At 42.2% G+C, this 27,394-nt stretch overlaps 1 protein-coding gene across 3 annotated transcripts in view; it reads right to left on the bottom strand.

The window, feature by feature from the left end:
- Positions 1-1,751: 1,751 nt before the first annotated feature.
- Positions 1,752-27,394, bottom strand: part of STK38L (serine/threonine kinase 38 like) — a 52,772-nt gene continuing 27,129 nt past the window's right edge. For all 3 annotated transcript variants that reach the window (XM_077337890.1, XM_077337888.1, XM_077337889.1), the window contains exons 3-14: positions 27,324-27,375; positions 21,075-21,197; positions 19,395-19,478; positions 18,122-18,245; positions 17,140-17,294; positions 13,504-13,606; positions 11,362-11,423; positions 10,037-10,154; positions 9,782-9,905; positions 6,637-6,732; positions 5,409-5,500; positions 1,752-2,182 (exon numbers count right to left, since the gene is read on the bottom strand). In XM_077337890.1, coding sequence (XP_077194005.1) covers positions 2,055-2,182; positions 5,409-5,500; positions 6,637-6,732; positions 9,782-9,905; positions 10,037-10,154; positions 11,362-11,423; positions 13,504-13,606; positions 17,140-17,294; positions 18,122-18,245; positions 19,395-19,478; positions 21,075-21,197; positions 27,324-27,375 — 1,261 coding nt within the window. In that variant the 3' untranslated portion in view covers positions 1,752-2,054. The remainder of the gene's footprint in view (positions 2,183-5,408; positions 5,501-6,636; positions 6,733-9,781; positions 9,906-10,036; positions 10,155-11,361; positions 11,424-13,503; positions 13,607-17,139; positions 17,295-18,121; positions 18,246-19,394; positions 19,479-21,074; positions 21,198-27,323; positions 27,376-27,394) is intronic.

The raw sequence follows: 27,394 nt of genomic DNA on the forward strand, positions 1-27,394 counted from the left end.
TGCCGTGGCGAGCCCAAGGTCACCCAGCTGGCTGCATGTGGGGGAGTGCAGAATTGAATCCGGCATGCCAGATTAGAAGTCCCCACTCCTAACCACTACACCAAACTGGCTCTTTAACTTATATCTTACTGTAATTTTATTATTGTGATTGAAGATTTTATTGAATGTGTTTTATCACTGTGAACCGCCCCGAGCTGACATGGGGAGGGGCAGTATACAAATTAAATATTTTCAAAACTGAAATAAAAGCTTTGCTTTAACAATGGGCCCAGTTACAATGTACAGCCTCTTGCAGTCAGTCCTTACTTTTAAGCTTAAATGAAGACCACCGCCCTCTCTCCCAAACTGCACCTAGCTACTGTGGTATTCAGTAATCAACATATAAAATCAACATCAACATATAAAAATAAAATTGACTTAACATTATAGAAAGACAAATTAACAATGTAATTCCCACAACCCCATTATTAGAATGCTGGTAATATTGATTTGATTTTGCATCCGTTTCACATCTTAAACTGGTCGCCTGGGATTGTCCCATTAGGGAGACTGCACATGGAGGTGTGCGTGTTCAAATGCTCATCTAAAGTCACTACCTGCAGAAAGGCAGCATGTTAAGGAAAAGGTGTCTAACTCTTCTCTCTCCTCAAATGCTGCTAGTAGTCTATGCACAGAAATTCTTTAAATTAGAGCATATCACACATACTGTAGTGATACACTGCCAGAAAACTGTACAACATGATGCTTCTGATTATGTAATTTAGCCCAAAGCCATGGTCATTTTTAAAACACTCTCCGCATTCAGGAAGACCTGACATCTAACACACACTACTGTAAATGTATCCATTTCCAGGATTTCAGCTCAGAAGGATTACAAAGGTGTTCATCAAAGGTGTGTGCAAAGGCGTTCATCATTCTTAACATCTGTTATGAAAATAAACAAATCACATACTTTTAAAAAGCAGAACTGCATAAATGTGCAATCAAGCCATTTCAGGATCTTTGGTACTCAAAGAAGAACAAATGACACAGTGATAAACCATCCCACAAAAAAAAATTGCAGAAGGGGAAAAATCCCAGATCTAGCAAAAGATGTATTCTTATTCATTTTTAAAAGCAACTTTCTCTGCTTCTAAGAATGGCATTGTCCCTGCACCCCCTCCTTTCTCTAGAAGTTTCCTTCTATTATTCTAGAAACTTTACTTAGAATTCAGTTGTCCAATATGTCAGTGCTATTTTCTTCTCTGAAAATAAAGAATTAAAACTCAATAGACGTTTATTATGCTAAAGGTACTGCCTTTCAGCTACTCTTTGCATGCCAACCAGAACCCCATTTGCCTCCCTGAAGTACAACTCCTCTTGAGTGTCCCAACTAGGCACAATGTACTCTGCTCTCCAGTATGAGCCGTGAAGCATGAAGAAAAGAAACCCTTCAAATAGGATATCTGAACCAGTATTGCTTTCTTCAAAACACTTATTCCAACTTTGCGTGTCACTTACCTTTCATCTGTTGGGCAGATTCTTTTCTACAACATTGCAAAAAAGTGGCTGGTGGTTTTTATATTGCATATATCTAAATCCACACTGAGGACAACAATTAAGCACACATGATAGGCAACTTTACTGGGGAACTGCCAGTGATGTTTCTTACATGTGCAATTTCAATCTGTGAGCCAATTAGACATGTTACAGTACCAACAAAGCCGGAGTGCAAACAGAGGCACAATTAATCTTCATCTACTCACAGGCAGTGCAGATGCAAAGATCCTTTTATTCCAGTACTTTTGTTATAATAAAGTTAACAAAAATATTTACTATTTAAAAAGGAAGAAAAAAAAAAAGAAGATGAAGCCTGCTGGCACTGCCAACTAATTATCACGGTAGTTTTAGAAATCCTAATCCGGTAGGATTTCCTCATATCTCCACAAAGTCAATGCGCATCGGACAGTCTGTGTGGACATTTCAGTGTATCGATCTAGGCCAAGCAGATCTTGAGGATGCAGCAGCTACCTGAGTTCTTATTGGTGAGGGGTTTTTATCCCCTCTTCTGTGTTTTATAACTTCCCTGCTTTCATGTAGGAAGGGATGGAGCCGCGTTGAGTAAGCCCTTCGAATCTCTTGTAGGTATAATTGAGAAAAACCCAGTCTTTGGACTTGTAGTCAGGTTCTGTAGTGTTTGGCACTAGAAGAAAAAACAAAAGGAATGAGCATATATACATTACAAAAGTCCTGGCAATCACTAGGGTCACACCAAAGTATCAAAACTTAAATCACCCATGTACTGTGGAGCATGTCACAAAGTTTGTCTAGGATCCAGAGATGTTGTTGTTATACAATGGCTCCAGACATTGCAAAAATACAATCATTTCTTAAAGTTAGACCAACACACAATTTTTCCAGTGAGGAAAAGAGTTGAAAACATAATTATTAAAATTAGTCAGGTACACTTCCTTTGAATAATGGTTTAATTGTGTAACTTAAATCATGATTTTAAAAAATGATAAGACCTCAAATAACATGGTAAAATAAAAACCACGTTCAATAGCAATTAGCTTTCTCTCCCAGTAAAAACATTTTTTAAGATGCAATCTGGAGCCGCTAGTAATGTAACAGTGCCTAGTGCAAAGTGTCATACCCCTTATATGTCAGGCAAAGGGATAATGCAAACAATGAAAAACCAACAAACGACACAGCACATGTGACCAACCACAGATTACAGAAGGGATGGGGGGAAGAGAGAAATTGCAAATATGTTGGAAAATACAAATATTGCCTCGCATAATTGATTAATGGTTGTAGAAGAAGAGTTGGTTTTTATACCTCACTTTTCACTGCAAAGGAGTCTCAAAGCAGCTTACAATCGCCTTCTCTTCCTGTCCCCACAACAGACCCCCTGTGAGATAGTTGGGGCTATTACTGCTCAGTCAGAACAGCTCTATCAGGGCTGTGACGAGTCCACGGTCACCTAGCTAGCTGCATGTGGGGGAGCAGGGAATGAAGCCCAGCTCGCTAGATTAGAAGGCACTGCTCTTAGCCACTACACCGACATGCAGCCAACCCACTTCTTCATTAAGACCATGTAGGGATTAAGTATTCAGAGTGTAAATCCAGTAAGTTTTCTCTGGCTCTCGGACACTGAAGAAGTTGCATGTTGGATTTTTCAATCATCTTTAATTCCCCCCCCCAATAACCTGTGGTTGGTCACATGTGCTATGATTTGGGGGGGATTGTATCATCGTTTTATATTTGAAAATATTTCTGCTTCAATTTTAGACACAGAACTACTGGCCCTTTATATTGAGTTCCTTAACCTTTTGGTTCTTATTTCAGTTCATTTTGGTTAAGTCCCCCCACCCCTTGACATGGACCACTTTCAATCTCATATAGTGTCATCTTTTTTCAGCCATATTGCCCTCATCCCATTCCCCCCTCCCCATTTTACATGTTACCTGTCTCTTTACTGCATTGTGCTAGGGCATAACCTGTTTTTCTTCTCTGAACCAATAGGAAAGCCAAGAAATAGCTGGTATCTGTGGCAAATGGCAGTTTTCAGCAGAAGAGGATAAGCGTCTCTCTCTCACACTGAACAACACGTTTCTGACCAGGCCATTCCATGAACCTTCTCTTGTATCTCAGATTGTCCTACTTGTTACCCTGCAAGCTCATCCGTTACCTGTTCCACCATGTTCCTTTTTTTAACACCTCTCTTTTATGCATTCTTCCATTTGATTCCTTAACTAAAAACGTAACTATTTACATTTTCCTAGCCATCTCCTGTTCCTCCTTTAGTCCCCTAATTTATAAAAACATCATTTGTTCACAAAAGGTTTCCGAGAACAATCCTTTATTTTTCTACACTGCATCCTGGCAATAAAACTCTCCTCCTCCCACTCTAACATAACCAAAGTGGGTCACAAGCTCTCTGGGCAAAATGTGTGTCACTTCAGTGAATCATTTAACATTCTCCTGGAGAAATGCAATTCTTGTGAGGTCACTCAGATTTGACTAGGTAATTTAGATCAGGGATCTCTAACCTTTCTGAGCTTGCAGGAACCTTTGGACCAGGGGTAGTCGAATTGCGGCCCTCCAGATGTCCATGGACTACAATTCCCATGAGCCCCTGCCAGCATTTGCTGGCAGGGGCTCACGGGAATTGTAGTCCATGGACATCTGGAGGGCCGCAATTCGACTACCCCTGCTTTGGACTTTTGACACAATGTGATGGGCACAACCACAAAACAGCTGCCACAAGAGGCAGAGCCAAACAAAAAGTATCAGGAAGTGAGATTAGCATAACTCTACTAGCAACTTTTCAAAGTTTCAGGCATGAGCTATTTTTTAACAGACTACTTTTAAAAAATGAATATGCTATTGCATATATTGCAGACACTCAGCTTACCTTCAGTTATGCAGTGAGGATCCTTGTATTGTGGTGGCAGCTGCTGCCAAAGCAACTTTTAAAATCTGTACAGTCAATCAAATGTCCAATGGCCAATCAGAAGCTCTGCTGGGCAAATACCCCACTTGGCCCTGGCCCCTTTCTAACAACACTGGGAGAGCACCAGGAGAGGTGTCACCCAACCCATTGGTGACCCAACATGAGGACCCAATATGGTTCTCACTTGAGCTGTGTTCTCTGGTCCTTTTGCTCTTAGCTGTCCTTCTCAGACTCCTCCCTCTAGCTGTGTCCTTGTCCCCTAGAACAGGGGTCTCCAACCCCCAGTCCGTGGCCTGGTAGCAGGCCGCAAAGGCCATCATACCGGGCCGCCAGCAGCCACGCCTGCCTCCCCCCCTGCAGCGAGAGGGGGAAGAGGCCGGCGCAGCAGCCGGCGTGGCAGCTACGCAAATACGCATGAGCGGAACTGCCGTGCATGCACGTTTGCGCCCCCTGGTGGCCAAAACGCGCATACGCAGCAATTGGGCATGCACGTTTATGAGCAACTGCGGCAGCCGGGCCGCTGGCTCTCCCCCACCCCCGGAGGCGGTCCCCGACCAGAAGAAGGTTGGGGACCGCTACTCTAGAATGCTGTCTTCCTCTTCTCCCAGGGCCCTCTGTTTCCTTTCTACTGCACCTCTGGCCCTTGCTTCTATTTTCTCTAGGCCCTTTTGCTTCCCTGCCTCATTGAAGAGCTCAGCTAATGATGGGCAAAGCTTCTCCTGCTTCCAAAGCCATTCTAGAAAGCCATGACCATTCAGACAATTACCACCACTAAATTCCATGTGGCTTTGCAACAGAGTTCGTTTTGAGGTATGCAGCATCTAGAATTGGGCATAAAGATATAGTGGGTGCCACTGAAGTGTGCAGAAGGAGATTCAGAGGCCAGTCTGCTGAACTGTAAGGTCATCAGTAGGATTAGAAAACAAGCTGTGATCATTATTTGCTTCTATAAACAGACATCCTCTCTCACCTGGTTGTAAAATATCAGATTCTGGGAATTCATCGAAATTGGACGTGTCATCAATGCTTTTAATTTCTATAGGGATTGCAGCCGGCCTCTCTCTACAGCAAAGGAATTTTAAAAAACAGAACAGTACTAGTCAGCATAACCAATGTCATTAACATCATGGTTTAATCTTGTGGATCTGCCATACTGTATCGTAATGTGCATCGCTTGGCCACTGGTGGCTAACTACAGAGGGTCCCCCTGCCTCTTTATAGAGGACATTCCTTCCAGAACAGTTAATAATCAGAGGGATCTGTGAAAGGTTTCCATTGGCCCAGGGTGGAACAACAGCACTGCACATCTCAGAACCCCTTCCCTTCGCCTACCTTGTGCCTCCTTTTTTCAGCCCCTTCTCCCCATAAACTCAATGGCTTCAAGGAAATGACTCTTTTTGCTCAACAAGGAGTCTTCCACAGAAAGAACACACCTTCCTCAAGTCATGTCCAACCCTATTTGCCTTCCCACCTCCCTTACAGCAAACAGAAAAAGATGGATATGTTATTTGCTCTGCTGCCAGCTACTGCAGCTTATTTTATTTATTTATTATTTTATTTATTTATCATACTTATATACCGCCCTCCCCGGAGGCTCAGGCTCAGTAGCTGGAAACTACTGTTTAGGGCACGCTACCCCAAAGAAGGCACACTATCCTGGTGAAGCCCAGAATTTAATCAGTGACTGACTGGATGTTGCCTCTTTCTATCACCTTTTTGATGGGTTTTCAAATTCACACAGGACTAGAAAGATAAGCTCAGCCTTAGATCAGGCGGGAAGCTGTTTCACCTCACTGCCCCTCCAGACAGAATAGTCCATACTAGACTGCAAATTAATTCATGGAATCCTGAAATGGGACTGCAAACAGGGTGAAATTCACTATCTCACAATCACAGATATCTTTGGGGGGGGAAGGAGAGAGTAACTAATAGGCACACTCAAAAATGCATGTGTGGACGTTTCAGAGGTCCTGAAACTAACAGCTTACTAATGAGGTTCTCAAGATCAGGGAGAAGGCAGGGTTGGGCAAACTGTGGCCTTCCAGATGTCCATGGATTACAATTCCCATGAGCCCCTGTCAGCAAACACTGGCAGGGGCTCATGGGAATTATAGTCCATGGACATCTGGAGGGCCACAGTTTGCCCAACCCTGCTCTAAGGTTTCTCACATGCCACACCAAAGTTTCATCACATATACCTGATATGTCCCCAGTCAACACCTTCAAAAAATTGATGTGTCTTAATATCCTCCACGCCATTGCTACCAATCCTGTTTTCTGCATCAACACAGAATCTAAAAGAGAGAGGAAATAAAAGAAATCATTACAGTCAAGGTGAACAACAACAAAAGGTATACAAGGATGTGTTTTGTACAAAACATTCCTCCCATCAAATAAGTGACAAAAATAGATCACTCTTAGCTTTGTAATGGAAAAATCCTTTCCCTTTTACTGAGACTGTAATTCCCATCTACAAAACAATTTTAAAATGACAATTTAGAGTAGCAAAAAACAACAAAAGCTAAAGTTATAATACATCAAATTAGCTGGAAATATACTTGATGTAGCTTTTCTATCCCCTCTCCGTGTTATTAATTGAAAATTACTCCTAATGTGATAAGTAATTTTACTGTATATTGAAAATGAAGGTTCAGAACAAATGTATAATTATAGGATTCACTAAGGATTCTGGCAAATTCAGGGCACTTTAGAGTCTTGAGAAATAAAGCATTTCAATCATTTGTCGTGGGCCAACCAGCTGCCACCTCCTTGGAATCGGAAGAATTGGGCCATGCACTGTAATTCCCATCTGAGCAGCTGGGTCTAGTGGCAGACACAACAAGGGAAGCATTTCCAGCCATGGCCAGACTGCTCAATCTTCCAGGAGAAGTAAGAGACACCCCAGAGGCTAGCATCTCCATTTCCGGCAGCCTCTCCTGAACCAGCAGAGCGCTCTAGAACAGGGGTAGTCAACCTGTGGTCCTCCAGATGTTCATGGTCTAGAGAGAAGATGAAGCGCTCACCTAATTGCTCAGCAACAATCAGTGTTAATTCCTTACAGGACCAGGACCAACAGGCTGATATGGAAACAGTAAAAACCTGTACCTGTAGGAAAGTGAATGCAACTCTGAGGAGATGGGCCTCAGGGGATGAGTCAACAGACAGAAGGAACATGTTGAGCAAGGTTCTGTGTGTGAAGCACCCTTGCTTGTCACACTTCCGGGAGTTGACCTGCTTTGAGCAAACAGAGCTCTGCCCTGACTTGCTACATTGTACTTTGCTGCTGGTAACTTGTGCTTGCTCCTACAGCCTGGGACCCAAAGCTTGCATCTTGCAGCTGTTCCCCAGCCCTGAAACTGGCTCCTTGAGCCCTCGATGCACCTTACTCAGGCCCTTGGTTCTAGATTTTTAAGTGTCTTTGTACCTGGCTTGGAACCATACATCAATAAATCTGAATATTCAGACTTTGGACTGTACCTTCGATCTCTGACTCCAAGCTGGTTTGTAGATCTTACCACTGAACCTATTGTGGTGCTTACTGTTATTGTATTAGTGCATCCAGAAAACCCCAAGTAGAACATCAGCACCAGGCTTGGCCTTGAACGTGGCAGCATACATTGTGCCTAGCTGCCTGCACAACCAACCATTATGATTCAGAGAGAAAGGAATTAATTTCCTTCTTCAGGACTAGGTGCTGAAAATCAAACTGTCTATTCGACATCATAAATCAGAGAACCACTATCACAAAATCAAACATTTGCGTTTGACATACCTAGAGCTAGTTTGGGACTGAAGGAATTCATCCTCAGATTTCCGAATGACATTATGAACTGAGGATGAGTATGAGGAACTAGCTAACTGGCTGCAATAGCTCAAGTAGTGGACTGCGGACTCGGCATCTGTCAGGAGGTCCTAGGTGAAGTCAAGGAGGAGTATTGCCAGTCAGGGAAACAGCACTGGGATAAAAGGATGAAATGGCTTCTGCCACTTTGCAAGATGACAGCGAAGAACATGGGTCTCCTGTCTCTTTATGCATTCTTTAGTGAGCTCCATCCCTTTTTAAATTCTCATAAATTACCAAAAAGAGCTGATTTTGGCTAACTGCTGATGTGCACAACAGAACCATGTTCTGCAAGCCAAAATAGGTAACACGGCTTTCATAACAATAATAAATAAATAATAAACCATATAAATAATAACCATGAAAATTTTCAGCACAGAGGCCAGCTGTCCCACGATTTCAACCAGCAGGCCACCAACGTGGTGAGTCACATTATCATCGACTCACCAATACTACAACAGGCTGGAATGTTCCTTCTTCAGCAGGCAAATGAAAACTAAGAGGTGAGACTGTTTTCAAGCACTCCTTGTTCCAGAAGGTAAGCTGCTCAGGCCTTTGCCCACAGGGGCAAGAAGGACCCCACTTGAAATGAGAGGTAAAAAATGCGAGTTTAACACAGCTCTTGAGCATGTCAGGGAACTGGGATTAAGGAAAGAGAAAATGAATTGTTCAGAATAGCGCTTTCAGCCTAGTATACAGGAACAGCAGGAAATGTTATCACCAAGCCATGGTGCTTCCTGATGGGAGGCTATTTGCCTCTATATGGGTGACTATTTGCCCCAGCTTCAAGTAGTTGTCTAAGCCTAGCATTGATTGGAATAAAGAAAATGACTGCAGCCTTCTGATCATGGTTATTACGGATTGGCTATAATTCTACATCCTGGTCTGTCCTGGTGCAAGTCTTTGGTTCTTTTCTCAGCCTGTTCCTCTCTGGAATGTAGTTTTTGATAAGCTCTCTCACAAAACCAAAGTTTATTTCATAGCTGAGTCCCTATGAAGGCTAGAGAAATGGAAGAAGAGTGTGTCACTACTGTTTATGTAAACAATTGGAGGTTGGAGGGAAAGCATGAGAACAGCTTTTTGGACCTGTCAGCAGTTCCTGGAGGGCATGTATAACAGCTGTAAGATGTTCCCAGGAAGTGGAGTGGGGAGGTAGAGACCCCAGGCGATTGGCTCATCCTGCAAGGGCATCATCTTTCCCAACCTCCAAGAACAGGGTATTTAACACTATGTAATCCTGTTGTTCTCTGTGCAGATCCAGGAACTCCCCTGGGTCTATATTTCTTCTGCAGTAAAAATATAAAAATGGACATGCTAGTGGACACTCCTGCACAAGTTCTGGCTTCCATAATTACCTTGGTAGTGCTTTGGAAAGGCAGTGCTTTGCAAGTACCTACTTGGGACCCAGAATTACACATTTCTGAACAAAACAAGTATGTTCCACCAGCAGGAAGTACAGCAGAAGAAAATTTCAAATACTGAGAAACATGTTAACTACTCACTTTAGAATTAAGTCCTTGGCCTTTTCTGAAATGGGCACCTCAGGCGGAAATATTAGTGTTTCTTTCCAATTCATAACTTTCCTATAAGTTTCTTGTGGCGTTTCAGAGCAGAATGGAGGATACCCTGAAGAATTTAAAATGCACATATTGTTAGGAGCTTAAGATTCTATTAAACTGACTCTCACAAGAACCATCAGCACAACAAAAGGTCTGTGCCATAGCTACCGGCCCGAGAATGGTGTTACGAATTCTTACCTATTAGCATTTCATACATAATTACGCCTAATGACCACCAGTCACATAACTTGTTGTACCCCGTCTGCATGAAAACTTCTGGAGCAATATAATCTGGGGTCCCGACAGTAGAATATGCCTGAAAACAAGATGTTAAGCAAGATATTTAGCCAACATTTAAATGGAAAGTCTTCAAAAAAAAAATTCAATGCCTGTAAATTCCCCCAACCATCTCACTACAACCTTTCTCATGGAATGCTTGGCAAAGTGGTAGGTACATGAAGCACCCATTTTCAGCAACAGGTTTTTATGTTGTGCTGAAAATCTGTCCAAAAAGAGACATTAAGGTTAGCTCTCCTGAGGGTCTCCTGGGGAAATGGCAACCTGAATGACAACATTTCTAATACCTTCAGACTTATCTCACTGAAGATTGTATGTATGTATGTATGTATGTATGTATGTATGTATGTATGTATGTATGTATGTATGTATGTATGTAATCATGCATGCATGCATGCATTGATTGATTGATTGTGTTTATATAATGCCCTCCCCTAAGATTCAGGGTGGTTTACATAGAACGTAGAAAACAGTACATGGAACATAGTTTTTTCACAACATGTAACTAAGTACAGCAATAATAATATTAACATTAATAACTATAACAGAGGTAACCGACTATAACAGTGCAAACAGGTCCAGGGGCAAAACCATGAATGGGTTTCTGGGAGGGAGAAAGCAGAGGCCCTGTAGATGTTGCTGGTTTCACTCGGTCTCGACCAAATGCCTGGTGGAAGAGCTCCCTTTTGCAGGCCCTGCAAAACTGTTTTAGCTCTGTCAAGACCTTGATCTTCTCCGGGAGCTCATTTCACCAGGTGGGGGCCAGGAAAGAAGGCTCTGGCCCTGGTTGAGGCCAGACGGGCTTCATAAGCCAGTTGGTGGTGGCGGTTTAAAGCTCTTTTGAGGGGCATAGGCTGAGAGGCACTGCACCCTGATCACTTATGGCCTTAAAGGTAATTACCAGAACCTTTAGCCTGATCCGGAATTCAGCTAGCAATTACGATAGTTGATGGAGAATGGGCTGAATGTGGGACCTCAAAGGTATTGCTGTGACAACCCTGGCCGTTGTGTTTTGGACCAGCTGTAGTTTCCAGATCAAGGCTAAAGGCAGGCCTGTGTAAAGTGAGTTACAGAAGTCCAGTCACATGGATCACCGTGGCTAATAAATATATATATTCTTCTTATATATATATATTCTTCTTTGTATCCTTCTTATATTTCTATCTTTTTTCTTTAATTTTTTTTAAAAACCAAACATTAAGTGTAGGTATCCCAAAGGTACATACCAGCTGTCTCCTATTCTTTTTCCATGTTTCTGCTTTTCTCTTTGAGTTCATATTCTGGAATGCTGATGCACAATGAAAAACAAAAGGCATTAATTCTGGTTTGCTGTGGAACACAAGAAACTTCCAATTGATGGCCAATTCCAATGACACCACTGCATCATGGGAGCCCCTGCAGCATAGTATGGCTTGCTCCAACGGCATGTGCAAACACACACCATAATTGTGTAAGGGGATAATACTATTACTTCCAAGATGACCACTAAAACATGGGCATGAGAAGTAACTCCAGCATCTCAGTCATCTCCCTCAGAGCCAAACCAATACAATTGTGCACACACCTTCAACAGTGTAACACAGGAACAGACCACCCTGGAGTATATATGATGCAGTTCTCTTTGGAAAAAGACAGGGTGCTCAGTACATGTTTTGAAAAGCTGATGGGGCCTATCTGGTTTTACCCTCACCCACATTTGTTTGGTCAGGGGGGCAGAGAGGGCCTGCCTCCCCCCCCCCCAGTGATTCTCAGCTGGGAGGGGCCCTCAAGAAGCCATTAGCCATTTTCTGCAGCATCAGTTGGCTTAATCCCAATAGCTAAGAGTGACCAGTGTCCGAGCAAACACTCTCTGGCTGCAACTGAGAAGAACAAATTAATAGGTAAAGGGAAATGTATCTTTTAAATATTCTTTTTTGCACTCATTACTTCCTGTATGGTCTGGGGCTGGTCACTATCTGAATGGCAGGCTTCTTAAGTCCCATGATAAAGAAGGGACAGAAGGGAGAAAAGCTAAAAGCAATAAACCAATACATTTATTGCTTTTACAATCCTGCTGGGCCACATCTAAAGATGGTGTTTGGCTTGTAATTTAAAATTATGAACTTGTATGCTAATTTTGTGTCTGTGTACTATGTGTTCTTCAAGACATTCCCAAAAAGTATCTCCAAGGTGGGGCCCATTTTTCTAACTTGATTTTTTAAAATCCACTTCTAATGTGTTAGAATGTGAGCAATGAACAAGGCTGGCCATATTGTAAACATTCCAAAGACTGGGAATGCATCATGTAAATGCAAACGTTTTAGACAAATGAAACTAGTAGTCTAATTGTTTGGGGAAAATGCCCCCCCCCCATACTGGTGTGAGGCATTATGACATACATGTGGAATAAAAGAGAGCACTTGACAATTGCCTAGGCAACATATTGCTCCCCCCCTCCAACCCTGCAATTCCCAAGCAGCAGTGCGAACTCATGCAAAAAGTCAATTCATTTATAACTTCCAATAACAGCAAGCTTTCCTGCCCCAAGCTTACAGGTACAGTTTGCAATACATTAACTACTTGCTCTTTTAACTAAGGGAAGTCCAACCACCATGACTGTGGGGAAGCCCACAGTCAGGTACTTAACTCTACCTTTGAGGAAAACAAAGAAGAACTCTGGCCCCAGCCTCTGTGCTGCATGCTAACTGTAGTCCATGGACATCTGGAGCATCACAGTTGGGCCACTCCTGCCCTATGGGAAGGTTGTGTTTGGCCATTCCTGCCTTATGGGGAGCTTGTTTGTCAATGAATACGGTCACCCTTTCTCACCCCATTTTGCTGCTGCCCCCCTTTTCCAATTGGCAAAGTACAGAGGACCGAACTTCAAGATGTTTTGGAGGTGACAATCTGAGCTCTATGACAACACACCAGACATCAAAGCTGACCCACATGGGATGCCTGTTCCCTGAAACCAAGACCCCTTCAACAGCTAAGCTGCAGCCCTGCCATCATCATTGGAAGGACCCCGGGAGGGAGGGAAAGGCACAGCATTCCTGGAATTTTCACACGTCCCATTTTGTAGCCTGCATTATGAAAAGTTCTTCATTAAATTATTTTTCTTCTGAATTCAGTTTTGAGGCACAGTAATGAATTACAGCTGCCAATGTCAACCAGCCAACAGAAACTCCAATGGCACAGTGTCCTCCTGAGCTGAGAAAACATGCAAGGTTGGGAATTGCAGTGCCCTCTTATCTATCCTACAGGGTTACTCTGGGCTGATTCCCATCCCAAAAGGCATTCCAATAAAATCACAAATAATGTTGCAGACCTAGCATACAAGACCTACAAATCGAGACTGCTAAGGAAGCGCGGGGCAGGCTAACACTTACAGAAATCACTTGGTGGATTATGGGTAAGGTTTCTGTAGAATTCAGTTCTGTGAGCTTTCTTTAAACCTGTGCATAGTCCAAAATCAGACAGTTTTACATGACCCTACAGAGAGAAAACATGAGTTGACCTTAGGTATTGAACAGGCTGCAATTCTTTTTTTGTCTAAGTATTGTAATCTTACACATAAATTGCTTGATTTGACACTGGAAAGTATAACAACAGAATCACAGCATTGGAAGGGTCTCCAGGGTCATCTAATTCAACCCCCTACAGAAGGTAGGAAATTAACAACTACAAGACTGGCTTTAAAGGAAGCCTGATTGTCACCCAACAAACTAACCTTTGCCTATGGTGAAGAAGCCACTATTTACCAATCAAAAGGGATTTTGTTTTGTTTTTTTTGAGTCTGCACATCCCATCTACAAGGGTAAGTCAAAAAGTATTGCTGCTAGGGTTCCAGTTATTACAGGTGTGGGTTTTTTTCCCAACAGAACATGTTTAAACATGTCTCTGCAATCAGTGGATGGCCGCAGATGAGTTCTCTCTGTAAAACACCTGTCTTAGTCTTGTTAGGCTAGCCTCAAGAAAAAAAAATTGAAAACTGTATTGGTGAGAGAAAGGCCAGGAAAGTTGTGCTGAAGAATGTTTGTCCGTCACAATGCACCTTTTCATTGTTTCATTGTACTACAAGAATTTAATTGGGAAACCTTACCCTATCCAACCTACAGCCTTGATCTTGCCCCTTCAGACACCCCCCCCTCCAAATCTCAAAATACATTTAAAAGGAACACAGTTTTGAGTCCCTTGAGGATGACAAAACTGTGTTTTGATGTAGTGAAAATTGAAGACCACAGAAGTGTTCAGGAAAGGGCAAGAGAGATGGAAACACCACCTTCAGAAGTGCATGGACCTAGATAGAAGATATGGCGAGAAACAAGAGCTTCACAGTGTGATATTTTTGTTTAATAGTGTAGCGATACATTTTGACTTACCCACATACAACACTCTAAAGATTCACAGGGAAGGCAGCTGAGCAAGCCCAGTGCAGGTAGCACAGTCCCAACAAGAGTACAGAAGCCCTCTCACACCCTCCCTTCCTACTGAACATGGTAAAGGTAAAGGTATCCCCTGTGCAAGCACCGAGTCATGTCTGACCCTTGGGGTGACGCCCTCTAGCGTTTTCATGGCAGACTCAATACGGGGTGGTTTGCCAGTGCCTTCCCCAGTCATTACCGTTTACCCCCCAGCAAGCTGGGTACTCATTTTACCGACCTCGGAAGGATGGAAGGCTGAGTCAACCTTGAGCCGGCTGCTGGGATCAAACTCCCAGCCTCATGGGCAAAGCTTTCAGACGGCTGCCTTACCACTCTGCGCCACATGACATTTGCTTAAAGAATGATGCTATTCTGGTTATAAAACAAAAATCCAAAGGGTGGGGGGAAACCTGGAACTTGAATCATAAAAACCGTCAGGAACCTCAAAGATGGAATGTCTGTATTAATGTTGAAATGATATAACTTTTACTGTGCACAATTTTTAAAAACTTTAAAAAAATTGAAAACATATATACAGCCCTTAGGCTATGGCAAAACAGTGTGCTAAGCACTATATGAATCAATAGACCTAATGTGTTTCGGCCCGTGTAGGGCTTTCTACAGAGATCTCGTTATAACACACACCAATTCATTACACATACGAAATATGTACAGCAGCCAATAACAGCACCAAAAGTAAGAGCTGTAAAGTACCAAAGTCAATCAATGAACAAAGATGTCTATTTCAAGCCATTAACTCTCTTCCAAAGCCTGCCCAAAATTCCAATGGTGTGTTCTCTTATTAGGGCATGTATTGCTATGCATATTTCATATGTGTAAGGAATTGATGTGTGTTATAACGAGACCTCTGTAGAAGGCCCTACACAGGCCGAAACATGTTAGGTCTATTGATTCATATAGTGCATAGCACACTGTTCTGCTATAGCCTATGGGCTGTATATACGTTTTTAATTTTTGTTTTTTTATAGTTTTTTTTAGTTTTGCATAATAAAAGTTATATCAGTTTAACATTAGTAGAGCCAATCAACCTTTAAGGGTCCTGACTGCTGTCAGTTGGGTTCTTATGGTTCCACTCTCTGGCTATAGCCTGAACAAGGAAACTGTGAAACGGCTGCTCATTAAGCTTTATTACAGGTGACTTGCAAACCTCTGGCCAAGGAAGCATTATCTTTGCCCCACTGAATTCAACAGGATTCACATCCAGGTAAATATGTTTAGAATTCAATCCGTCTAGTAACTATTACGGCAGCCCTAATAGGCTCCTGGGCACGGTGCTGCTCTCCAACAGGGTCTGGAATCCCAAAAGCTACTGGGGTTCTCCCGGAATGTGTATGCTGTTGTTTGGACTCAATCCTGATTGGCTGATACAGGAATGCGTCTTGGAGGCCCTTGGGCTCATGTGTAGCCAACCTCGCTCCCGTACAGCGATCAAAGGCAGCCTTCTGGGGCAAACTGCCACTGTATCTGGACCACAAACTGTGGCTCGTCCAGATTCTGGGAGCGTGTGAGTCTGACAGTTTAGCCTCCAGGCCTGACACTTTTTCTTTCAACATCTGATGGCTACTGATTCCCCCCAGCCACAATTGTTTTTTTCTTGCTTGCAGCAGTAAAAGGCCCTTGGAACATGTGATGCGTTTGGCAGGAAAACCAATGCAAACACAACTCCAATTTGGGCAGGGCACCCCACTCTTGGAGTTTCTGAGCTAGAGAATGTATGTAGCCACCCTGTGAAAGCACAGTCCCAATATGAGGCTGCACAGGAAGACAGAAGGTGAACTAACAGTGATTTTGCATTCTCACTCTAAAAAGACTGAATGTCTAGCCGATTCTCCCGAAGTAGTATGATTGCGAAACATATAGGAACTTTTAAACTTAAACAATAAAATATTCTTTATCATAGACTTCCTTGACTATTTATCTCTGTGATTGGTACAGCTCTTCTGTTCTCTCTTTATATAACAATATTGCATCGGGATCAATCTTACATTACTTAGCCAAGGAACAAGGTAAGAGTGCACTGAACTTTCATCAGCTGTACCATACACCCCATTCTGCTCCACGATGTATTTGACTAGGTTTATCAACAGAGCAGCCAAACCCATCCCATAGCTCAGTTCTTGTGCCTCTCTGCCTTTTTAGTTCAATTCTCCCCACCCCTCACTCTTCCTTTCCAAATCCAGACTGAAAGAATGGCTATGAACCATACAGTTGTACAAGCCACATAAAACAAGGTGCCTTTTAGCATAGTATGTTGGGATTAGGCTTACAGAATTCCAGTGTGGTTTTTCACCAATAGGATCCATGCTAGTTTTAAATGGGTGCAATGAAAGGGGGAGGAAAGAAGAAATATGCTTTTGATATTTATACACAAATTCAGCATATTAATTAATGGGAGGAGTTTCCTTTTCAACTCTTTTTCTCTGGCACCTCTGAAGAACCAATATTAGGGGGACTGATTCTCTTTCTTCCCTTCCTCACCAGCACCGTCCACCAACTCCCATTATCCAAGATCAGAACAAAATCAAAACAAAGGTCAAAACACAGCCACAAGACATTGGAAAGTTAAAACCCATTTCATACCTTTGCATCCAACAGCAGGTTATCTGGCTTAATATCTCTATGAATGAAGCCCAGCTGGTGAATAGCATCAATGGCCAGTACAGTTTCAGAGATGTAAAACTGAGTTTCTTCCTCTGATAATGTATCCTTTTTCATAAGCAAAGTCATCATATCTCCTGAATGAAAAAGAAAGGGACATTTAATGAGGTCAGAAGCATTTAAAATTCAACAGGCTTTGAATGTGGTACACAACCTCTTCGTTTCAGTACAGATGGGGCTGGGATGACTCATCGTAAGGCCCTGATACCTCAGGAAAAACCTCTTTCTGTACACTCATGTAAGATGCCCTGTTGGGTGGACCAGTGAGGGTCCATCTAGCCCAGCATCCTGTTTCATCCAGCAGCCGGCCAGTTGATCTGGAGGGCCAACGGACATGGCACAGAGGTTGAGAAGAAGAGCTGTTTTTTTGTACGCCACTTCTTACTAAATGAAGGCGTCTCAAAGCAGCTTACAATCCCTCTCCTCACAACAGGCACCCTGTAATGTAGGTGAGGCTGAGAGAGCTCTGAGAGAATTGTGATTGGCCCAAGGTCATCCAGCTGGCTGCTTCGGAGCGGAGGAGTAGGGAATCAAACCCAGTTCTCCAAATTAGAGGCTGCCTCTCTTAACCACCACATTGAGCAGGCTTGTCCCCACTGCCGCTTCCCACCACTGGGATTCAGAGGTTTGGTGCCTCTGAAGATTGTTTAGGAGCACACTGGCACTGGACAGCATCTAAATGAATACATCTAAACCCCTTTTAAAACTGTACAATCTTGCTTTTCTCCAGTCTCTTCCACTTTTTAAACAGCTATATGCTGCTTATATTGCAGTAATGGCCACTGCAAATACAACCTTTCCAGTTCTTAAGTTACAATTGGGGATGAGGAATAAAGACTCTCTTTGCAAGGCCCAGCTCAGACAGACAGAAAGCAGTTATACTAAATTAGGATTAAGGGTTTACCTCCAGGCAGAAACTCCATTATCAAGTAAAGGTTCCGTTTATCCTGAAAACTATAAAACATCTTCACCACCCAGGCACCGTCTGCTTCCACGAGGATATCTCTTTCTGCTCGTATATGAGCCACCTACAGCAAAGCAACAAAACCAAACTCATGTTAGTCAGAAGGGCTTACCACTAAACCCTCTTTCCATGGAACCACTTGGCCGACTTTTATGCATAATGGAAGTGTCTACTAAAAACTTCGTAAGCCTGAGGCTGTAGAGGGATGTAACCAGACATGCACATTTATTTCCCCAGACAGACAAGCGATTTGCTGTTCTTGTGAGCTATCCAGAAGGAGCTTGGCATGCTGAAATCTCATTGATTAAATCACAATAAATTCATTCATCTTTAACATGCCATAAAACAGTGTAGTTTTGGCTGTAGCTGACAGATATAACTGGAATTTTAGCATTTAAGTCTGTGCCTTAGTCAGAATTGTACTTCAGTGGGATTTCAGCACACACAACACACTCTATTGGCTCCCCTTCTATGCAATACACTTTAATGAATGTGACATACAGTCAATCCACACAATCTCTTGATGTGATAGTTTGCTGACAAACTCAATCACTCTGCAAATGTGCTTCCACTAAAGGTAGCTTCATACCAAGCAATCATGTGATGAGATGCACATGCTCATGAGAACTCACTTGGAAGCTTTCAAGAAGCAAGGCGACAAGGTTCTTAGTTTTGGAGCAAAATGTCAGCACTAAATCTCACTAACTACTTAAGAGTATTTTGGCTTTCATGGCACATCAGCACACAAGCAGTGATAGGCACTGCTGACACATGTGGGGGCTTTCTTCAAGCACGCCAGCACAGGGGTAGTCAACCTGTGGTCCTCCAGATGTCCATGGACTACAATTCCCATGAGCCCCTGCCAGCAAATGGAATGCCATTCTGGGTCTGCAAATCGTGACTTGATACAGTCATTGTGGAGAGAAGTTCATACACTCTGCTAGCACAGAGCTGAGCTCAAGTCATACATCACTTTCATATTAATGCAAACAAAAAGCGCAGTTTAAATATTCCCAAAGAATTTATAAATTATAACTCAACTTTAATTTGGGGCCCAATCTTTCCCACCACATAAGAACAGGAAATAACAGTATGCACAGCAGGACACAGTCTGCAGAGGACTAACAATCTGAGCCTTCAGCTTTCTTCTGAACTTTTTTCTAGTTTCATTGCCTTTTTTTCAATATTTTCTGCTGCTCAACTAAAGACATACTTGCTCTTTCTCCAGCATGTCTGCTTTTCTTAGTATCTTCATTGCATAAATATGACCTGTGTCTTTCTTCTGAACGAGACGCACCTAAGGGTTGTTTAAAAAAAAAAAATTGAAAAACCATCATTAAAACAGGCTTTTGAGCAAATGGTTTGGTACTATGGGGGAAAATGCAATAGTTGGTACTTCAGAAGCAATTCCATAACTCAGGAAATGGATAACTGGCACTTTCAACAGGGATGACAGACCCTAGCTAAGTAAGCACATATTACCACAGTTCTGCTCTGAGTAAGAGGGAAGCCTCTACACGAGTCTGACCCTTTAAATCCAAGTAGGACCACAGCACATCGGACTGTTTGTGTGTGTGCAGTGGCTTTAAGCTGTAGCTGACTTATGGCAAGGCTGCAGGGTATTCAAGGCAGGAGATTAACAGTGGTTCCCTACTTCCTGTCTCTGCATAGCGACCTTGGACTTCCATGGTGGTCTCCCAACCAAGTTCTAACAAGGGCTGATCCTATTTAGTTTCTCAAATCTTACGAAACTGGACTAGCCTGGACCATCCAGGCCAGGAGTGGCTACATCTACTTTAAAGTGCAAAAATTACAATAGAGATACTTTGAATGCCCTGGGTAAAAAATAAGCAATGTACAACTTTGAAAATATAAGACAATGTAGACCTAGTTGAAGGTCATTTAGTGACCCTGGGCTAGTCACTTACTTCCTCTCAACCTGCCCTAACCTATCTCACAGGGTTGTTGGAGGGAAAAGGCAGGGGAGGGGGGAAATCATGTATGCCACTCCTAGCTCTTTGGACAAAGAGCACGGAAAAACCAAAATGGAACATCTTTGGAGTCATTTCCATCTGAAATATTAAGCAATCTGCTTAACAGAATTATAATCTTTAACCGTTAGCCCTTATAAGGGAAACAGCCTCCAGGGTGGAGACTCTGTGGACCTGTCCAGCCCTGGAACACAGGCCAATCCAGGCGCCCAGCAACAACCCTGGATAGGGCCGGCCCCCACCACCCTCCGCAGAGCCCTCAGCGGGGTGCTTGAGGCAGCAGCCAGAGCTGCCATTCCTCTGGAGGGGAGACGGAGGAGGGAATTGCCTCTAGCCCCGCCAATGGTTCTTCAGGTTCTGCAGGGTGCTGGAGGCAGTACACAGAGGCGACGGTAATCTTGGGAGGACCGGGGGAGTGGGGAAACACATCCCCCTGCCGCCTCCAGCCTCCTCCTTCATCTCTGTTTCTTGCTCTCCCTCTGTCTCCCTATCTCTTTTCTTCTCTGTTTCGCTCTCCTTTTCTTTCTATCTTTCCCTCTTTTTCTATCTTTCTCTCTTCTTCTAGCTATCTTTCTCTCTTTCTAGCTTTCTTTCCTTCTGCCTATATTTCTTGCTGCCATTCTCTTTTCCCTCTCTCCTCTTCTCTCTTCCTTTCTTTCACTTTCCTTCTCCTTTCTCTCTCTTTAGATCTCTCTTTTTCTGCTACTCTCTTTCAACCTGGTCTCTTTCCTACTTTCCCCCCCACCCCCTTCTAGCGCCCATTGTATTGCCTACAACGGGCTTTCACTCTAGTTCTGAAATATTTTGTAATGGAACCCTGGGGACCATAAACTGAGTGGAAACGCAGCATAGAAATGTTTTAAATAAATAAAAACTCTTCAGGAAAAGCCTGCATTACAAACCTCTCCAAATGCACCTCTTCCAATAACTTTCAGAGATTCAAAGTCATCTAGGCCTAGCCGGGTTCTTTTCAGCCGCAGGAATTCAGTTTCTTTGCGGGCATGCTGAGACCTTCGCAGCTTTTTCTGAAGGACAGAATTAAATATTGGACAATTTAAAATAACCACAGAACTTCAAAAGTGAACAACATGAATGTATAAGCTATTCCTAGCACTGCTATTATGACATCAAGCATTCAACAGCATGGCATATAACTTTTTCTAGAGGACCAATACGGTTTGCCCTCTACTGAAAAAATCATTGCTGGATCCACAGGACCCCACCAGCTACTGCCTGGTCTCAAATCTTGTGTTTCTGGGTAAGGTATCTGGAAGGGCCACCGCAGACCAACTCTTGGCTTTCTTGGAGAAACTTCAGTCCTTGATTCATACCAGTTGGGCTTCCGTCCTGGCCACGGGGTGGAGACTGTACTGGTCATCTTGATGGATGATCTCTGTCGCCAGCTGGATCGAGGCGGCTCAGCTATCCTCATGCTCTTAGACTGTGACTCCCCAGGGGCCCAATCAGGTTTGGAATAAGTCCCAACTTCTCCCACCATCCATGTCCAGCTTTATTTATGATTCAGATATACTTATTTATAAATATAATTTGTTCACCCCCTAAGGGCTGATGGCACTGTTTGACTCTGGTGGACCTCTGGCACAGGGAATGCATGTGACACAAGAATTCCCATGTACCTCTCTCTCTATCTCTGTCTCTCAGGAGCTGAATCCCAAGCCCCTCCCTTCTTCAGCAGAAAATGGGTGAACAACTGGTATTCAACATTCAGAAGGCTATCTACTATTAGCAAGGAAGCTAAATTAGATTGTGGCTCCCAAGCACCAGACTACATTTTAATGTGTAACAGAAAGACATACTATATTAGAAGCCATCGATGCTGTAAAATGAGGCTGTAATGCAGAGCCATCCATTTTCGAGATTTCAAAAGGGCAGCAGAAACACATACAAGGAAATCGTATCTACCTGAGTTAATTTATATTAACCACATACTCCAACAAATGACTTCCTCCTAACATTCTTAAGCAACACAGTGACTTGCACTATTCCTGGAATGCCTTTTGGCAGGCAAGAACCTATAGCAGACTTGCAGGTCATAAGATAACATGGGGTTTCACTGTAAACCTAGATGGTCCCAGAGGGAGGGGAGAAAAGCAGCTCTCCCCTCAGCCACTGCTCCTCATTCTTGAAGTCCCAAGGTTTCATGAAAGAAAGGGAGAGGCAGAGGCTATCCCCTGATATTGCCTCCTGGCTCTCAAGTTCAGAGGCTTAATGCCTCTGAATGTGGAGGTTCCCTGCAGTCACTATGGCTAGTAACCATTGAGAGACTTAGCGTCTATGAATCTCTTTAATCTATTTATAAGCTATTTATTCCTGTGGCCATCACTACACCCTCTGGCAGTGAATTCCACATTTTAATCACTGTCTGTGCAGAGTTGCATTTCCTTTTGTCCCTCCTGGCCCTCCTGCCCATCAATTTCAGTCTCACTGGATAATCTCGAGTTCTAGTATTCTGGGAGAGGGTGAAAAACTTCTCTGGCAGCTCTCTCCACTCCATGCTTTATTTTATAAACTTCTATCATGTCTCCTCTTCACTTGCCTTTTTCACTGCTTCAGGCATTTTTCAGAGTGATTTTCAATATCATCAATATCTATATATGCAGAATAGTTTCTCATAGGTTCCCTTCTATGTATCCATGGCAGAGGTGGGAAAGAGACCTTTTCATCTGGAAAATCCTCCCCAAGTCACTAACACTCAACTCTTCCAGCAGCCTCCTCTTCTCTCCATGTGGAGACTTTCTGTAACACTTTCCCCCCCCCCACCCCCCACATGTGCCTGGCTCTTCCCTTCTCCTCCTCCCTTTTTGGAGGTAGAATCTTTCCAACAAACAGGGGGCTTCTGTCAAGGCCACCATCCTCTATTACAGAAACTCCCCAATCACTTTGTAATCATTTGGAAGCTAGTCAATTTAGGGAGAGAGGGTGGAAGGGGAGGGGCAATTATTCACAGAATTAATGATTTTAGAATTGCTAGAAGCTTTAATAAGGAATGGTGTGTTGTATTTAGGAATACTGATTTTTATTAGCTGTCTTTTGAATCAATGTTTTAAAATATGAACATCTCTTCTAGCAACAGTTGATTTGATAATTTATAATTCTATAATCGAGACAGAACTGTATAAGGCGATCATTATAAGATTAATAATTATTGCTACTTTAAAAAGAAACTACAGGGGGCAGTGTTATATCTTGATGTCCAGAGAGATTCAACATAGTTAAGGGATAACTTATAAAATGGATAGATATATAGTTACAATCTTTATAAATTTTTATCTGAGTGAGAATGGATTTGGACATAAGGATAAGACAGTTTGGGCGTCCCCAAACTCCCCTTCTTTTTACACACTAAACAGAACTAGTGGTGACAAAGGGATAAAAACGGGAAAACATGCTAGTGATCTGAAAGATTTTAAGGTAAGTTCTGTGTCAAATTTGTAGCTTGATACTGAGATACAAAAATTAATTTGAAAAATCAGACTGGTTAAGAATCAATGTGTCTATACAATCGAAAACTAGTATATCAGTACTTTGTAATATTCTATGAAAGTATCTGAATGGAAATACCTGGGAATACGGATCAGGGAAAAGTGGAGCTGAAATCAATCATAAAAAGTTATATGAAGAAATCACTATAAATTTTAAGGCATAATCTAAATTGAAATTATTATAAGTAAATAAAAAGCACAGTCAGAATTTCTATCACAGAAGTGAATGAGCTACTGAGAACACTCTTATTGAATAACATCCTTTCTATATCCATTCTGAAAAGGAGACAAAAAGCATGTCTTGAGGGATTTTGGGGGGGGGGGGGGAAGGACGCACACTTCCAGACTTTCTTCATTAGCATAGTTTAGAAATATGAAAGGAAACGTAGGATTTCCTAACATTCTTTTCTACTATGAGGGATGTCAGATGCCTAATACAACTAAAGGAATAATATTTTATGGATATTATTAATTATTAGAGGAAAATGCTCTTCCACAAAATCTGTTTGGCAGCAAAAGTTTGGGGATTTTAAGATGGCAATCCATGTATTTATCTTGTTTTTGCAAACTGGGAAAAATCCCCATAAATCTAGGTTAAGCTATGGATTATATATTATTATCTGAATGCATACTTGGCCCTCTAAAATCTAGTGTCTTCAGGACATGGGTAGATCACAGAGCGTCATCTGCAGAGTCATAAGACTCTCCAGAGTTGCCATTTTGGAAAAACCTGCCATTAGTGAGCATGTGTACAGAAGAGGCTTCCTGCTTCTTTTTGTGCACTTGTTCAGGCAGGGTCAGTGAGTGATGAGGAATATTCTATGTCTCTGACCCTTGGTTTGTTCCTTATTCTCCTCCTGTTGCTCAACTTCCATTTTCTGCCCCTAGATCTCTTGGTCCAAATCTTGACAGTGCTAGACTTATAACTCTGCCCATACTTTTCCTGTCATGTGACTGTCACATGACTTCCTATCAATATGTTATGGGTTTGTAAACGCTAACCACATCTACTCAAAATGATTTTGGTCCTATATGCAACCTAAAAAGCATAATCTACCTATCCCCCGTGTGTATTAAAAACTACACTTTGTTGTTGTTGTCAGCCATTCAGTGGAGTCTGACTCTTGGTGATCCCGGGGCACAGCTGCTGCCACGATCTCCGATCCCACACCACCTCGCTCAGCCATGCAATGTTCTGCCTGGTGTCCATCCACTGCGCATCCAACCACTGCACCCTCTGTCAGCCTGGATTTGTTTTTCCACTGATACATCCTAGCATAATTGCTTTCTCCATTGAGTTGGATCTCATGATATGGCCAAAGTAAGCAAGACAGAGTTACATGATTTTGTCTACCAGTGATATATCAGATTTTATGCACTGTATTATTTTCCTGTTTGTGACTTTTGATGTCCATGGAAACTGCAGAAGCCTTCTCCAACACCAGACTTCAAAGGAATCAATTCTTCTCTTGTCTGGTTTTTATATCCAACTTCCAGAGCCATAAGTGGCTACTGGAGATACGTTAAATCTAACTAATCTACATTTGGTAGTAGATTACGTCCTTGTTTTTCCATGTTCGGTTCAAACTCATCATTGCTGAACGACCCTGAGCAATTCAATGTTTTATTTCCATACTGCAATCACCATTCACATCAATCTGTGATTTAAAAAAAAAAGAATTCTTGAACGCATTTGATGTGACATGTCTGTTTTTTGCAGTGGTCATTGTTTTTATCTTTTTAGTGTACAAATCTCTGTACTTCAATAATGCTGCTTGTTTGAACAAATGAATGAACAACAGGGATTCCCAATCAGGGAAACCCTGGGGCTATTTGAAAGCTCCCCAGGAATTATGCAAACTTTCCCAAAAGTACTGATGGCTGCTGACATAAATGGAGCCCACCTCCGCTGTAGCTCTGCAGGCCTAGTCTCTTTCTCCACAATGAAAATGTTAAATTGATTGATTCATTGCCTGGCTCCCACATCTTCCTTCTGCGCCCACTTCTCTGAAGGTGTTCTTTGAAACATGAAAAATATTTCAGGGGTTCCTCCACAGTCAAAAGGTTGAAAAGCAATGACATCAGATATCAGGAACTGCCTAGTCTGCCACATTAGGGAGGGTGTAAATGCATACTACAATTCAACACAAAGACCAGTATAGGTTTAAATACCCTCCCTTAATAGCAGTGCAGGATTGTGAAATTCAGTACAGGAGAAGTCTCTTTTGCTTTTAACAGGAACAATACAAAACAGCACTTGACATAAAAGATTTTTCCTACCATTCCAAAGCTGTATTTCAATATATTCTTGCCCAATACTAGCGAAGTACAGGCCCAGAAAAAAACTGAAGGAAGGGTTTTTCCAAGAACTTTTAAATAAATGGAAAAAGTGTGGAAACATTGAAAAATATCATGAAATATTTTCTCCTCTGAATGACTGAAATGCTTCTAAAGCCAAGGTTTTCCACATTCAAGATGTGCAGCTTTAAAAAGATGTGAGCAGGGGGTTGGACTAGATGGCCTGTATGGCCCCTTCCAACTCTATGATTCTATGAAAAAGTCTGAAGAAATTTGAAGGGGGCACTGGAAAAAACTTCCTATGAAATATTTTGAGAAAAGCATTTCACTCAATGTACAGTATTGACAAATCTGAGGTTTTTCTCATTTTTTCCAATGGAAAAATTTGGAAATTTGGGGGAACACTAGGGAAAAAAACTCATACTAAAGATTTATAAAACATTTAAGGAACTTTTCTGTTGAAATGTTAAATAATTTTGACAATATGTTATGAAGTGTTTATAATAATACATTATGCTAGTCTAGTGTTTTCAACATTATCAAGTTTAGCATAATAGTCTAATATGCTACTGACAGTCCTACCTTTTGTGTCTCTATGAGAGATCTTTTCCCCAAATAATATCCTTTCTTTTGTTTACTACAGAATTGTCTTATAGCTTATCTAGCTTCTATTTTTATTTTTCCTGAACCTTGGCAAAAATTAAAGATATGCTTGCTATAGAGTTTGCAACTTTTTCTTACAATTTTTCTTAGACATCGAATTAATACTTTGCAATTCCACAGTTCTATATGCTAAGATATAAAAAGTAAAAGTAAAGGTATCCCCTGTGCAAGGACCGAGTAATGTCTGACCCTTGGGGTGACGCCCTCTAGCGTTTTCATGGCAGACTCAATACAGGGTGACCTTACAAGTGCCTTCCCCAGTCATTACCGTTTTACCCCCCAGCAAGCTGGGTACTCAATTTACTGACCTCGGAAGGATGGAAGGCTGAGTCAATCTTGAGCCAGCTGCTGGGATCGAACTCCCAACCTCATGAACATCGCTTCAGACAGCATTTCTGCTGCTTATCACTCTGCACCACAAGAGGCTCATGCTAAGATATAACTGATGCAATTTACTGTCAAATCAGTAAAATAAGTTTAGATCTGATTTGAAAGGATGGCATCTCTTTCATTCTTTCCCCAAATATCATTTTGTTTCCCGGAAAAACTGTGTTGTGGGGCTGGTTTCAAAATTTCTGGAAATTTTATCTCTCTACATTAATTATTCATATCACATTTACAATTCTCCAAGAACCAATCATGGCAAATGAATATTAAAAAATTCCACTTAAATGGCAATTCTATTACCTCTTCATCAGCCAAGCCTTCTTCTTCCATAGCTACCTCCAGTTTCTTCTGCCTAAATTGGTGCAAACACA

The sequence above is a fragment of the Paroedura picta genome, chromosome 5 (genome assembly GCF_049243985.1).
Source record: "Paroedura picta isolate Pp20150507F chromosome 5, Ppicta_v3.0, whole genome shotgun sequence".
NCBI lineage: Eukaryota > Metazoa > Chordata > Lepidosauria > Squamata > Gekkonidae > Paroedura > Paroedura picta.